This window comes from Ostrinia nubilalis, chromosome 19 (assembly GCF_963855985.1).
Source record: "Ostrinia nubilalis chromosome 19, ilOstNubi1.1, whole genome shotgun sequence".
In the NCBI taxonomy this organism is placed as follows: Eukaryota; Metazoa; Arthropoda; class Insecta; order Lepidoptera; family Crambidae; genus Ostrinia; species Ostrinia nubilalis.
In genome coordinates this window covers 13,120,454-13,135,965 of record NC_087106.1, presented here as the reverse complement: position 1 = coordinate 13,135,965, position 15,512 = coordinate 13,120,454, and the positions used below count along the sequence as shown (strand labels likewise).

The 15,512-nt window shown below is 39.0% G+C and overlaps 1 protein-coding gene across 1 annotated transcript; it reads right to left on the bottom strand.

Annotated features, from left to right (window-relative positions):
- Positions 1–5,010: 5,010 nt before the first annotated feature.
- On the bottom strand, positions 5,011–15,148 carry LOC135080980 (proteoglycan 4-like). The gene is made up of 8 exons (XM_063975705.1): positions 15,044–15,148; positions 14,697–14,948; positions 14,524–14,639; positions 12,584–13,571; positions 11,397–11,454; positions 10,386–10,470; positions 7,860–7,909; positions 5,011–7,038 (listed from the first exon to the last, which is right to left on the bottom strand). The coding sequence occupies exons 1-8, from the start codon at positions 15,146–15,148 to the stop codon at positions 7,034–7,036; spliced, it is 1,659 nt and encodes a 552-aa protein (XP_063831775.1). The 3' UTR covers positions 5,011–7,033.
- Positions 15,149–15,512: the final 364 nt, after the last annotated feature.

The following is a 15,512-nucleotide window of genomic DNA, read 5'->3' as shown; positions in this document are numbered from 1 at the left end:
TCTAATGGACACTTAAGCATTGAAAAATTAAATAAATAAGTCTTTTAACGTTTATTCTATAATACTATTACAACTTCCGGACGTTTTGGTGCGTGGCATGGTCTAAAACCTATCAAGTTCCATAATTTTTGCCGATAAAATCTGTACGAGGCATTACCGTACTTTATTGCTGGGAGTCCATGTATAGTGATGTTCCTGCGGCCATCATAGACAATAAAATATCGATTTTGAAAATAAAATAAATCGATTAAACTGCTTTGAAGACTAGATTTGCGTTAAAAGCTAAAAAGATATTGACACTATGACAAGAAGCTATCTAAAGTGTCCAACTGGTCGAAGGTCGTAAATAAAATAAAAATAATTAGGACCATAAACTGATATTCATGGTATCATAACTGTAAAAGTGTCAGAATCCGATGTTGAATCCAATGCCAGTTGAAGTGTGAGAAACATTATATCAACCTAGTATAGTTGCCAGTCTCTCATAATCTATGCCAATGAGGGTTTTCGCGATTGAAAAATCCGCCAGATGGCAATACGTAGACGTGAGGTCCAAATGCAATCAATCGCGAAAACCCTCATTCATAGCACATGTATAATAATAGACCAAATGAACTTTTATAGATTGTGAAAGAGAAGATAAAGATTTTATTATTTTATTAAAATCTTGCCACGAGGTAGTTTTTCAGTAGAAACCAGGATTGGATAATCGCTACAGGCAAGTATCAGAACATTTTATAAATATTTTTAATCGATTATATCCTTGTGAATCGTTTTAATAAATTCTCATTTTACTTTTTCAATTAAAACTTTTTCAATCCCTAGTCTTGTCAAACTGTCATAATGTCAACAAATTATAAATGTCACGTCAGTTGACTCAATTTCAGTCTTCTGTGCGTTTATTGTATTTTTATTTCAATGAAATAGTGCTAAAGGGTTAGTACTAAAAGTGAAAGCCTTTTTTCAGAAAGAAAACCAATGTGGTGCCCTTATTATTCATACTGTTTGAAAGTTACAAGTCAGTGATACAGAGTTGCCGACATTATAACTCCGTAGTGATACCATACCAAAGAAGAAGTTTTCCTAAACACTTGTGTTATTTTTATATGTGATCAAATAAAAAGGATTAATTCTACTGCTCAAATGGAATAACTTATCCCAAGAGACCGAATATAAAAAAAACCTCTCCATAGAAATTATCACCATCACGAGGATGTGAATTTTTTTGAGAATTTGATATTGGTCCTGTAAGAAAAGTAGTTGTATTTCAGTAGTAGAATCATCAACCCTTCTTGTTTCATCAGCAAGAGCAAGATTACTATAAAAACGCCCTGTAGGTAGGTATTGTTAAGCTGAAGAGTTTGTTTAGTGTCAAAGACTGTCACACAGTGTAACTTAAATTGGCATATTATGATGATGAACATAAAAACTTAAATAAATATTTATGTTAATATTTTTTCTATTTATTTATTTTCCCAAAGCTTCACAGTGACAGCTGAAACAGCAATACTGTTGTAAAACTAAACTTGGAACAAACTGTTACAAATATTTTACAAATTAAAATAAAACCGCATGTTGCTTTACTTTCTCGTATAGGTAATAAATGTAATTAATGGCTAGATTATTAATGTTACTTTATTACCCTCAATAGTGAGGAGATCTTATAAAATGGTAACCCTGATTTTCATTGTCATTCAAGTGCTCTTTCTACGCAAGCTTCTGTGATTTGGCCAAGGGCCACACACATTGCGATAACATTATGCGACATTGATTTGACAGCAGCGGAGTGAAGTCTTGCGACTATGCAAAATGATACCCTGTAATCGTAGCGCATATAGACATAGACGGGGCGGGGCACATAGCTCGTAGAGCTGATGGCCGCTGGGGCAGGAAAGTTCTTGAGTGGCGACCACGAGCCGAAAGACGTAGCGTGGGCAGGCCTCCCACTAGGTGGACCGACGATCTGGTGAAGGTCGCGGGAGGTGCCTGTATGCGAGCGGTGCAGGATCGGTCTTCGTGGAAATCCTTGGGGGAGGCCTTTGTCCAGCAGTGGACGTCTTTTCGGCTGAAACGAACGAACGAACGATACGTATTACCACTATTTACCAGACATTACTATTTATTGCATACTCGCCGGATTACACGTAGGAGCACGCGCGTTACAGCTTCGGCCTTGCATTATTATAAGATCTTGTTCCGCCCTTTTACGAACTTCCTCCGTGAGGATATCCCCGCCGAATTCTATGATGAACCTATCAAAAGTCATATTCTGCAATGTCAACCCACCACAAGGTGGACCGACGACCTGATAAAGGTAGCGGGAAGGCGCTGGATGCAGGCCGCTACCAACCGTGCGATGTGGAAGTCATTGGGGGAGGCCTATGTTCAGTAGTGGACGTCCTGTGGCTGAAATGATGATGATGATGATGAAATGAATGAAAATGACAAATCTTCGAACGTGTATAATACCGTGCCAAAGTAATCATATAATTTTGGCACCTTAATAACTATTGCCGTTTTTGTTGTAAAGATCATGCAGCGCTACTTGCGGATATTATTGGAAAGAAAACTATGTGGGCTCTAGATCTGAAGCCGCTTTAACGAACACGAAGTGCTCATACAATGCGGCGTATTTTCTTCCAGTCTTTAGTCAGGACTTTAGTCGAATTAAAACCCCGGTTGAACGTGATATAGCCGCACTAGAATACGATGCTTTTTTGCATAATCGCAAGACTTCGTTCCGGTGTCGACCGAATGTTATCATGATGTATGTGGCCCAGGGGTTACCGTAGCCGCTAAGGTTTGAAACTTCTTGCTTAAAATATTGTAGTCTTTGGCATAGACTACGACGGTAGTCATGGAGATATGAGTTTGTTATCTCGTGTCAGATGTAAATGGTGAAAAGAAAACTCATGATTCGTGTTATTTTTATGCAATATGTAGGTATTTTATAAAAGTGGAACCCCGAGTGATCTCCAAAACCCATTCTATTATTATATACGATTCGGCTTCGATATCTATAATACAATAGCAGTTTATTTCATGTGTCAGATGACAAGGGTGGAAACAACCTACGATTCATGTTGTTTATTTACGTGCAATATGTGGGCATATTATAAAGTGGAATGCCGAGTTGTATTTCTAAAACTTGTTCTATTATTTTATACTATTTGGCTGCGACTCGGCGTGACGACAATACAAAACATTTTTCGCGAATCGGTGTTCATACATTCACACAATACATTAGACGCCATGTTGTCATAAACGACATATTATAAAATCGCTGTGATTTAATATTCTTAATCATTAATTTTATGGCAAGTGTCCATCAGGAATCATTGTTCTTACACACAGAATCGTATTATTTCGCTTTCGGGTAGTAATATGTCAAAATTGTTGGTTTTTAGGCGAACAATGTATGGAGAACGAACATTGTCCTTTGAGAGTTCGATTGCGAAAGAAAAATATTTTTTGTATGTACGTCACCGCATTTTGTATAGTTGTTACTATGTAAGCTTTGGGCGGAATACCGAATATTTCCCACGGGTATATTGCAATATTGGATTCAGCGTATTTTTGGATGGTTTCGATGAAGTCGAGGTTATATTAAATAGCGACGATCTGCAGACGAAAATGTTTTAATATAACCTTGATTTCAGTTTAAATCCTAAACCTCATCATTACAAGGGTGTTAGTAACACATTGAGCTTTCAATAAATATATATTTGTATATGTATAGTCCACATCATCGATTATATAAAAGCAATAGCGCGACAGCTTCCAAAAATAAGGACGCCATCTTGTTTGGAAAACGTTCCCAAAATGGCTGTTATCTTAAGACGTTTAAATTGTAACTGACGAGGATAGCAATATTATTGATAAGACCGCCATTTTGAACGTTACAACAAAATGGCCGATCTAGTGGGAGGACGGTAGATCAAATCTATGGAAGGTAATCATAAGAACGATCTGGGACCCACTCGTACGAACTACTAAAGTTCAGAAGTATTCGACATGAAGGATAGTTGATAAATTAATACCTAATAATAAAGTGTTTTTGTGTCTGTAACACTTCAAATAAAATAAGTACCTAAATATATTTTGTTTGAGGTGGAATGGCTTTTATTGATTTACGTTACATTTATATAAATTGATTTCATTTATTAAATGCTAACTTGTGGCACAAATATGATTTCAGTTATGTTAATTGTTAAAATGTAATGAATAAAAGTCATTTTTCTCTCAACATAGCATAAGGCATTCGAGTTTAGAAATCACAAAATAGCTTAATATTATATTTCAAATATTAGAATCAGTGTCGCTTCACAATTTATATATATAAATATGTCAGTATAAATGGTACACTGAGCTGTTCTATAATACGTAAACATAGTGTTATTCACGCGTTAAATATAAGTAATAAAAGTCATTATTTATACAAAAAATATATAAATTGGATATTTAAACGTCTCGCGGGCGCACGGCCCGCGGACTAGCAATAGACGTGGCTGCAAGCTTGACTGCCCTTATTCGAATGAAGTATATGTCAATATTTTCTATAAAACGTAATGTTTATAATGTAGTTATTTATTAGATAGCTTCCGAATTCCTGTTTTCTAGCTCACTGTTGACTTGTAAAACGATGGAAGTAATGTTTAAAGACCGTCATCGCTTTGACAGCTTAAAAGCCTTCAAACTGTGGCTTTTAATGAATACTTTTGTGAAATTAATAAAAAAAATATTGATGAAGAGCTTTGTTGTTTCATTTTCCTTGAACCCTACTTTATTTATCCCTTTTAATACGTATTTACTTACTTTATTTATCCATTTTAATATACATTTATTTATATTTATACCCTGCATTATTTTTTATTGTGTCAACCCTACCTACTCCGACAGAGATAGCGCCATCTGTAGTCTACATTGGGTTTCAACTTACAACAAACATAATCCGTGAACGGTGGAAATAAAATTTATCGTTGCATGGCGCAATGACATTAAAACTCAAAATTTTCTATTCATTATAAATATTTATTCATAATTATTACATTGGGAATAATTTGGAATTTGGATTAAAACATGTTTTTGCGTTCAACAGAACGTGGCCGAAACATAATTTAGTTTCGGAGACACATAAATAAACTATTTCTCACAGGGTTCATTATTATGTATTAAAAATAAATACCTATATACTGCTCCACGGTTATACCAACCAGGCGGTCACCTATTCACAAATACGAAATCAATTTCGCTATATATCTTTTTCTAGTATTTTTATAACAACATAGACATTTATTTACACGGACTATATTATTTATATTATTATGATGAATATTTGAAAATATGTCAGTATTTTCATATTTTTACCATATAAAAATATCATTTGGCGTAAAAATAATGTGTTTATAGAGATTGTGAATATAATTGATTGAGTAGAGAAGATGAGTTGTAAAGAAATGGAAAGTGTGAATATACTGACAGATATTTCTTAGGAAATTAGCTATTGCCTATTAGTAAAATAATTGAACAATACCAACGACAGCGTTTAACGAAATTATAACCGTATTTTAAGACTTATTTTAGGTTTACAGTAAAACATCCATTTGTTTCTGATATTATATATGTAGTATCTAATGACTATCTCATTTGACACCAGCCATACATATTTCATACAGTAAATAATACCGGGAACACGATTAAAACTATTTTAGGTAATCCCATACAAACGCAACTACGCAATGGCAGTGAAAATATCAAGTCGGAGATCTCTCAAGTGAAGAAATAAGTAGATAAGAATAATAAAAATAAACATAATTATTAAAATAATATTTTTTCCATTATTTGACAACATAACATGAGGATCTAGTGCCAGCACTGGTAGGTATTATTTCATTTTAATATTTTACTATGGTAATAATTTTACTTAGTGTACTAACGCCATCTAGCGGTACGAAATGTAACAAAATTCTTTGACAAGTTGTTAATATCGATCTTATCGATAAAGAAACTCGCACTAGATCCTCACGGTACTTGTATAAGTAAACCAAAATATATTTTAAAGTAAAATCGGCTTAACTGATTTGGTTGCAATGAATACTGAACAACACGATTATTTCGACTCTTACAGATAGACATATTGAACACGTAATTAATTGTATTTATTAGTTATTCGAGTGACAAATACCGCAAACAAAAAAATCTATATCTATCTACTTTTATACATTGTGAATAACTAATAAACACGCGTGGAGCAGTGAGCTATATCAGTGATCGAACGCGTTTAAAACTAATAGTCATTTATACAAAATATGCGCGAACTATACATACCTAGTATATAAAAGAACTGACAGTGTACAACAAACGGATATCGGACACAGAACTTTTATCGACACTACTTCTTTCCCCTCACTATTGTTTTTTCTTCTTAGATACAATACAAAATAAACCAAATAATAGTTTAATTCTAAAAATGTGATGTAGTCACTTATAATCGACTAGATGTACTTATTTACGTAATAATAAAGAGTATTTTAGTGTCATTTGGCGTGTACGATAATTTTAAATTATTTAAGCCAAATTTAATCCAGGATGGAAATTATTAATTCGAAATTAATTTACATTCATTAATTGCCGTAATTATAGGAACATAGTAATTTTGCTGACCCTTTACTCTAAGAAGATAAAAGTAAATCTTATAAGTAGAATACTTACTAAGATGATACATTAAAGGACTTTTAGATTTACCGTAGACAATTTATAGTCTCAATTTAAGTCACTTATCTCTCTTATTGTTTAAGGCGTAATTATGCTAAGTCGACCGTAAAATATGAAACACATTTTGATCCATCAATTTTTGAGGCATATGAGAACAAATTCACAAGGAACGTGTTTATTTCATAATATAAATAAAAATACTTACGTTTGTGTATTGTAGTGTCGATCAGAAGTTCTGTGTGGATCCGCAGCGCGAGCTTCCCGGGATAAATAGACTATCATTCAATAACAACCTTCATGATTAACATCTTAACGTGCTTCAACCTGGAAACGAAAAGATATATTATTAAAATTGAGGTCACAGAAGTAATTTGACTGACAAATATTAATTATTTCAATAAAAGACATATTGAGTTGAGGCACTCTCATAAAGAAAAATAGAAAAATAGAATTTGGTGTACCATATCAGTATGTAAAGTACGGCCAACGAGAAGCGATACCAAAATAATGTACAAACCCAATGTCATGGTCATTTGGAATAGTAGTTACGGGTTGCACCACCTATCTTTAACGGTAACTATGACGATAACCGGTGCTTTTTGTATGGAATTTGACAGATTTTTGACGTTTGTCAAAATTAAAGTAAGATGGTGCAACCCAGCCTAAGGGTTTGACTTTGACATATTTTGGCCGGAGAACGAGACATTACGACAAATACACAAGATGGGAAGAGACAGAATAGATTGTCAATTCGACAGTCGAATCGACCTTTTGTATCGCTTCTCGTTGGCCGTACTTTAGTGGTAATAAGAGGATCGGGCAGGCAATTGAGAAAACTATCACAATGCATTTTCTGCCCTATCTCAACTCGGTTTGATCCATTATGATAATGTGACATAATATTCGTTTAGATACTTTGTGAATCTCTATTACATAAATTAAGGGTGAGATTATAAGACGCGCAACGAAAGTTGAGGCAGACACATACTCACGCTGATGTAATATTTGAATACAGAACACACAATCAGTCAGAATACGCAAGACGTCAACGTTTTCGCATCTTTTCTTGTGTCAAAGCCTCAACTCTTGCTGCGCGACCTATAGTTGTGTATTTTTTTAATTAGTAGGTAAATTATGGTACTCACCAGTGATGGCACTACATCCATCCATTTTGTTCAAAGAAGTTCGTTCTGCGCTGAAACAAACGAAGCAACTATAGAAAACCAATAAACTAGTATCTACAGTACACAACTATTACATGAATATCAACATACAGCACAACAAAAACATATGTTTATAATCATGTTAAAAAGGCTCATTTACACAACAGCACAGCAATCAATAATTTAAAATGACACGAAATATTTGACGTTGATTGTACAATGAGGGCTATCGTTTTAGCGCTCACCAGTTAGCGCCACTGTAGAGTAAGGTCCTGTCACTTGCTAGTAGCGAAGACAGTGGCGCCAACTGGTGAGCGCTAAAGTGGTAGGAGGACTATCGCAATTGCACTCATCAAGATGGCGCCACTGTAGAGTAAGGTCCTGTCAATCGCCAGGGATGCCAACTGTTAAGTATAAAAACGATAGCCCTCATTGTAACAAAGACGTGTTGCGAACTTTTTGGCTGCTTTAGGTGACACGAACTATTTGATGCTGACTGTATTGAACATTTTTTTGTATATGAGCCTAAAGCATGTAATGGACGAAGAGACGTGTATGTATGTATTGAAAACGAGTTTCGAGTACCTATTACAAAACTACACTCAATACTCAAGAATAGACTCAAGCTTGTGATTTTTTGTCTAAATGTTGAAAACCTAACACTTGCTTGATTCTTTTGACCCGAATGCGAGACGCAAATGACGATGATTTGTAAGTTACTGACTATGAAAGTAAAATCTAAATATACAATGTACTTACTACAATTTTAAATACAGAAAAGCAGCTGATATGAGTATGCCTCTCTCTACAAACTATTTATGTACAAGTAATTTACATATTTACCTTACTTTTTATATAATTTCATGATATTGTTCATAAGTCGGACGACGCAATTAGATTGTTTGTGTATGTTTCAATGAAGCGTTTCTAATGAACTAAAATTAGCACATCAAACTAAAGGTTATGTTAGAATGTTTTACATTATGGATAGTTGAAAGTGTATACTTATAGCCATCACCAGTTTAGCAAATGAATCGTACGAAGTACTTTCAAGCCACGAAATGTAACATGATTATAATTTGAAATCGAGAGGATGAGAGTACAATATGTATTGAGACATAAACAATCTAAACACATAAATATTGTGAAAAATCACATCAATAGTGCATCGAAACTTTGGTAACTATACCCTGCGTAATATGGTTTTGTTTGCATGGACAATAGACAATGAACCCGCAATCAATCAATAAAGCAAATATTGTGTCAGTTATAGGTAATACAACGTAATTAATCACAAGGAAATAGCACCAAATTTAGAATTAAACTAATGCATTACATCTCCTCATAAACTATCCTGATACCAGGAACCAAACTATACATATTTCACAAGGTATAATTTATAGTCCAGACATGTAGTTGAGATGATTATGAAAGATAAATTAGCGATTCAAAATCAACCCTACGATCAATACTTACTGATTTTTAGGAATAAATAATTGATAAGTATATTTTTATTTGACAATAATTATGGTACATAAATTACAGTAAAGAAAGTGATGGAATAGGGTACTGGACTTCAAAATTATTATTAGCAGTTAGGTAGTAAGCAAGTTTAATAAAGATTAACAGTATTTTGGGTCATAAAATAAATTAAAAAGGGTATAAAAATTAGTCCATTACCCTACACGCCGTTACAATGCCAAACTAAAGCATATCTACAAGAGACTAGTGGCAAGCGACGGATAGGAGAGTGCGAGGCAAGCTTACAGAGTCGGACCTTTTCTATCGGTTAACATTTGGTGTTGCTTCATTAAGCAATTAATATGTTCAATGGATAAACATATCTCATCTACTAATAAAGCGTTTTAATTGTTTTGCATCGTGCAAGACCCCACCAGTAGCAGAAAATTGAATTTACAGAAGATAGAAAGTTAAAGTGCTTTTTTTAATTCCCGTTGAGGTATATTCATGCTATGCTATGTCTTACCGTGACCTAGGGCTGCCAGGATTCAAAATTGGAAAGCTAGACCTAAGCAAAACATCTTTTGTCAACTTTTAGGTCAGTAAAAAAGCTGGACTGGTTTTGATTCGGCCGGAATCCTTAATCGCCTAAATAATCAGCTTTGTGGCCTAGGAAAGTAACTAAAATTTGACGGAAACACGATTTCAGAGGTTCACAAAAAGCTTTAAAGAAATGTATGCGTCACTCATTCTAGAACTATATTTTGGATTTAGTCACTCAAATGTCGTTCCTATATGCTATAGCATGAATACACCTAAAACCATACAGAATTTTATTGTTAATAAATCTCAGTAGAAAAGTCAAAATTGTTTACTACATATTTATAAAATAAACATACTATTTATTCTCAAAAACACCCTACATCTTGAGAATCAAAATTTTTTTTATTTAAATTTACTCTTGCACCGCTTAATTTTTATCGACAAGTTGCAAACAAACGTAACATTTAGAAAAGGTTCACAACATCTGGCGTCCGCGTCACTTACAACTTGTCTTTGTCAGAACGCGTCTCGCCAAATATACTCGGGCGCGGCGCGAACGGCGGCGCATTGGAAGACTTCTCGTGCCTCGCTGGCCGGACAAAACCAACTTTACGTCTCAGGCGTTTAGGTCCAATTCGCAATGAGAAATTTTATTGGCGTGGTCTGTTCTAGGCCGCGTTTTTGCAAATGATACTAAAGCCTGGTCCGTGAGCACGTAGAATCCCATCCAATGACCCCAAGCTACCCATCCCTATCGCTCGCGCGTAATTATGTTGCTGTCGCGCTCGCACACTCACTGCGGGCGCCCGTCGCACAGTCGCGACCGCAACATAATTACGCGCGAGCAATAGGGATGGGTAGCGTGGGGTCATTGGACAGGATTCTACGTGCTCACGGACCAGGCTTTACAATGTAAGTTACTGGGATTGAAGTGAAAAGATAGTTGTGCTTTTAAAAAAAGGTTAAACGCACGATGAACACTGGTAAAATAAAATATCTCAATTTAAACTAGTGATCAACGCGAGTTTCACGTTTTGTAATAAGGGGGGGTTAGGTTTAATGTTTTTAGAACGATATAAAGCTTGTTTCTATTCTAATTGGACTAGAACAGACTGTAGTTGCTATGTGCGCTTTCATCTTGTATCAACATGCTCTATATTGCTAGTACTCAATAGTAAATTATAGATACAGGTTGTTGAATAATTTAGAGTATTCACGATAGAACTCATGTGCCAGATATTATGGCCATTTCAACCCTTTTATTTTAACAAACAAAAGGGTTTTGATTTGACGCAATGATTTAATTTTATGGATCTGATAAAGTCTGATTTATTAATTGTGTAAGAAAGCTGTCATGTTTATTAACGAAATGATCTAATGGTGATTCGATAAACATCCAATTTATTTAATTTAAAACAACATCATCAAAAGCATTAATGTCTAAGTATAAAAGACGAAAGCGCACACATATCGCCCATAATAATAAATTATTATGTGTACTTTAGTGACACTTACCACTTGTAATGACTCCTGCATACGAGGTACTGTTCAACTTTGTTGGTTCTTGTGAGTTCTGGAATCGGAAAATTGTGCATTTGTTGAGTTGGAGACAGAATAGTTTCATAATTATGTTGTTTCAAGAAATAAAAATATTGGATGTCGGTCAAATGGTAAAAGAATAAGAATATTTTTATTGATATAATACACTGTAACATTTTATATTGAAACCCTGGCGGCTCCTAAACTAGTGTAAACTATATTTCAGGAGCCAAAAAAAAAATGAGTGTTTTAATTGCTTCTCCTTAATAAACATAACTTATTTAACTAAACTATTTTGCAACTCAATAGAGAGCTAATATTTAGATTGTTGAAACATTTCCTCTCCTAAGACTATTCTGGTGATATCTCACAGATATAATATTATGACTGTATGTAGATCCTGGGGATTTATTTATTTATTAGGTACACCAACAAAGTCACATACAGTTCATACATTTTAACACTTAAGGACTCGCTAATGGGTCTAACGGACCCAGTACTTCATTTTTTGTGTAATAACTTTTAAAGTTTGACGTTTGCGATGTTGTCGCTCTTAGTACCTTTCCACGACATTGTAGCACAGCCAATAGCAGTCATAATCGTCAAATAGCCCACTGCATGTGATTGCTACAGACGAAAAATGTGTTTTTGAGTCCATTAGACCCGGTAAACAGTCAAATCAGTAATTTCTCATTAATTGTCAATTGGTATAAGTAGACAAATCATAGTAGTTTACGAAAATAAACAAGGTATTTTTTTAAATAATTAATTACAGAAATTTTCAAAAATAACCTTCATTTAACCAAAAAACCTTCAATTTTTTAAATAAGTTGTTATTTTAGAAAAGGCAATAAATATGAGTATTTGGTTTATTATTTTGTCTTTGTTTATATCATATTATCCTTCTTATAAAGTAGTTTTTAATTTTATTAAGAGTTTTTGAAAAATACATAGGATTTTATATACTGGGTCCAGCGCACCCGGTAGCGAGTATGAATGTTACAAATTAAGGCGCGAGTCCTCAAGTGTTAACATGGTTAACACATTGACACAGATATTGCAGCAACAGTGTCATAGTGCAAAAAAAAAATTGTCAGTGAAACAGTCACTTGAACTTTGAATATAAATTGTAAGTAAAAAAATAGTATGAAAACACTACGAACCTGCATTTCCCGTATTTCCCTCATAACATTATCGATCTCCTTGGTGGTCTCGTCCAAGGAATCGCTCCGTTTCTCCTTCGTCTCCTTCGAGCTGCGCTCTTTATGTTTAACACTGTTCACTTTCTTCGAGTCACTCACTTTATCCTTTGAAGGCACTGTATCACTCTTATTATCACCGATTTTAGGTTCACTTTTGTCCGTATTTTTTGAGTCCTCAACTAATTCCACGTCACTACTACTATCGTCCACCGCGAAGGGCTCGGCTTGCACGTCACCCAGTGGGTCCACATCGGATACTATGACTACGTCTTTTTTCTTTTTCACTTCGGGCGGACGTTTGTCCGGTTTCGCGAAAGTGGGGGAATGGCGTACGGGAACTAAGGCTGGCCTTGGGATATTATTCTCAGTTATTCTCATGGTTTCTATTTGTTTTGGAGAGATCTCATCCTTCTTCGGACTCGGGTCTTTTTTACTCGGCTGGAGATTAGTGTCTATGTGTAACGGGGTGTCCATTCGTTTTTCTTTTACATGGTTGGTTTTCTCTGGTTTCTTAGCTTTCTCCTTTTTCACCATTTCGTTTAGCGCCGCCGGGGACTTCACCCTGATCAAGCCTTCCTTGGGTTTGTCCGGCACAACCGGTTTTTTGTCCTTCTGCGCTGGGATGACGGGCGTTATGGTTATGCTGCCGATGTTATTGGGGGGGACGTAGACGTCGTCTTTGACCCGGTCGTTCTTTCGGTCCTCGGGCCTTTCGACGATGAGGTCTTTGTTGAGGTTGAAGAACGTTCCGAGGACTGAGTTGGGTTTGTACTTGTCTTCTTCCTTGGGAGGGGCAGCAGGGGCAGGTGGGTTGGTGGTGGTTGTGACGGTAAGCGAGCTTGGGAAGTGGATGGGCTCGACGAAGGCTGGCGGCGCGGGCGGCGCCGGCTGCGATGCGGATCCGAGCCGCTGACGCTTCACGTCCGACGCTTTGATGTCTTTGCTGAGGCTGGAATGATGAAGGTAACGTTTTAGATCATTTATACGACTTCTATCAAAAGCATCTAGTCAATACACAGTCAAAAGAAGTTGCTCAAATACTGGGTCCAGTCTTACCAACATTTACTTCAAGGGAACAAATCACCGAGATCTTTTCATAATCGCGGTTTGACCGGCATGTGACAGCAACACGAGATCGTTGCGCGCACGCAGCATGATCGTCATGTTCACCGCGTTTTGCATTGGTGCCATTAATTGTTAGCTAGTATGAAAAATTTCTAAATGAGGTAGGCTACCGACTGATGCCATCACTTAAATAACTTAGGAGGTTATCGCCTGGTGCGAGCCGGGAGCCTGAGGCTAGTTTGGGCATGAGGGGTGGGCGTGGGAGCCTAGCGTGGGCAAGGGGTGGGCGTGGGACTCACTCGGCCTGGCGTAGGAGCGTGGGCATGCGCACGAATCCGTTGGGGAACAGCGGCAGCGCTCGCTTGAAAGCAACGTAGCGGCCGCTTCGTGGGAGCCTAGTGTGGGCATGAGGGGTGAGCATGGGAGCCTAGCGTGGGCTTGGCGTGGGCGTGGGAGCCTAGCGTGGCCTTGGGGTGGGCGTGGGAGCCTAGCGTGGCCTTGAGGTGGGCGTGGGAGCCTAGCGTGGGCTTGGGGTGGGCGTGGGAGCCTAGCGTGGCCTTGGGGTGGGCGTGGGAGCCTAGCGTGGCCTTGAGGTGGGCGTGGGAGCCTAGCGTGGGCTTGGGGTGGGCGTGGGAGCCTAGCGTGGCCTTGGGGTGGGCGTGGGAGCCTAGCGTGGGCTTGGGAGCCTAGCGTGGGCTTGGGAGCCTAGTATGGGCTTGGTGTGGGCGTGTTAGCCTAGCGTGGGCTTGGGGTTGTCGTGGGAGCCTAGCGTATGCTTGGGGTGGGCGTGGGTGCCTAGCGTGTGCTTGGGAGCCTAGTGTGGGCGTGGGACTCACTCGGCCTGTCGCAGGAGCGTGGGCATGCGCACGAATCCGTTGGGGAACAGCGGCAGCGCCCGCTTGGCCAGCAACGTAGCGGCCGCCTCGTGTGAGCCTAGTGTGGGCTTGGGAGCCTAGCGTGGGCTTGGGAGCCTAGCGTGGGCTTGGCGTGGGCGTGGGACTCACTCGGCCTGTCGTAGGAGCGTGGGCATCCGCACGAATCCGTTGGGAAACAGCGGCAGCGCCCGCTTGGCCAGCAACGTAGCGGCCGCTTCGTGTGAGCCTAGTGTGGGCATGAGGGGTGAGCGTGGGAGCCTAGCGTGGGCTTGGGAGCCTAGCGTGGGCTTGGGGTGGGCGTGGGAGCCTAGCGTGGGCTTGGTATGGGCGTGGGAGCCTAACGTAGGCTTGGGGTGGGTTTGGGAGCCTAGCGTGGGCTTGGGAGCCTAGTGTGGGTTTGGGAGCCTAGCGTGGGCTTGGGGTGGGCGTGGGAGCCTAGCGTGGGCTTGGGAGCCTAGTGTGGGCGTGGGACTCACTCGGCCTGGCGTAGGAGCGTGGGCATGCGCACGAATCCGTTGGGGAACAGCGGCAGCGCCCGCTTGGCCAGCAGCGTAGCGGCCGCTTCGTGTGAGCCTAGTGTGGGCATGAGGGGTGGGCGTGGGAGCCTAGCGTGGGCTTGGGAGCCTAGCGTAGGCTTGGGAGCCTAGCGTGGCCTTGGGGTGGGCGTGGGAGCCTAGCGTGGGCGTGGGAGCCTAGCATGACCTTGGGGTGGGCGTGGGGTCTAGCATGGGCTTGGGAGCCTAGCGTGGGCTTGGGAGCCTAACGTGGGCTTGGGAGCCTAGCGTGGCCTTGGGGTGGGCGTGGGAGCCTAGCGTGGGCTTGGGAGCCTAGCGTGGCCTTGGGGTGGGCGTGGGAGCCTAGCGTGGGCTTGGGCCTAGCGTGGGCTTGGGAGCCTAGCGTAGGCTTGGGGTGGGCGTGGGAGCCTAGCGTGGGCTTGGGGTGGGCGTGGG

What these genes read in the sequence shown, in the direction of transcription:
- LOC135080980 (XM_063975705.1), bottom strand. Translation starts at nt 15,148, where the DNA reads ATGCCCACACTAGGCTCACACGAAGCGGCCGCTACGCTGCTGGCCAAG. An exon ending in TGCCCACGCTCCTACGCCAG is followed by an intron (nt 14,949 to 15,043) that starts GCCGAGTGAGTC and finishes AACCCACACTAG; the next exon opens with GCTCCCAAGCCCACGCTAGG. An exon ending in TGCAGGAGTCATTACAAGTG is followed by an intron (nt 10,471 to 11,396) that starts GTAAGTGTCACT and finishes TTGTCCGGCCAG; the next exon opens with CGAGGCACGAGAAGTCTTCC.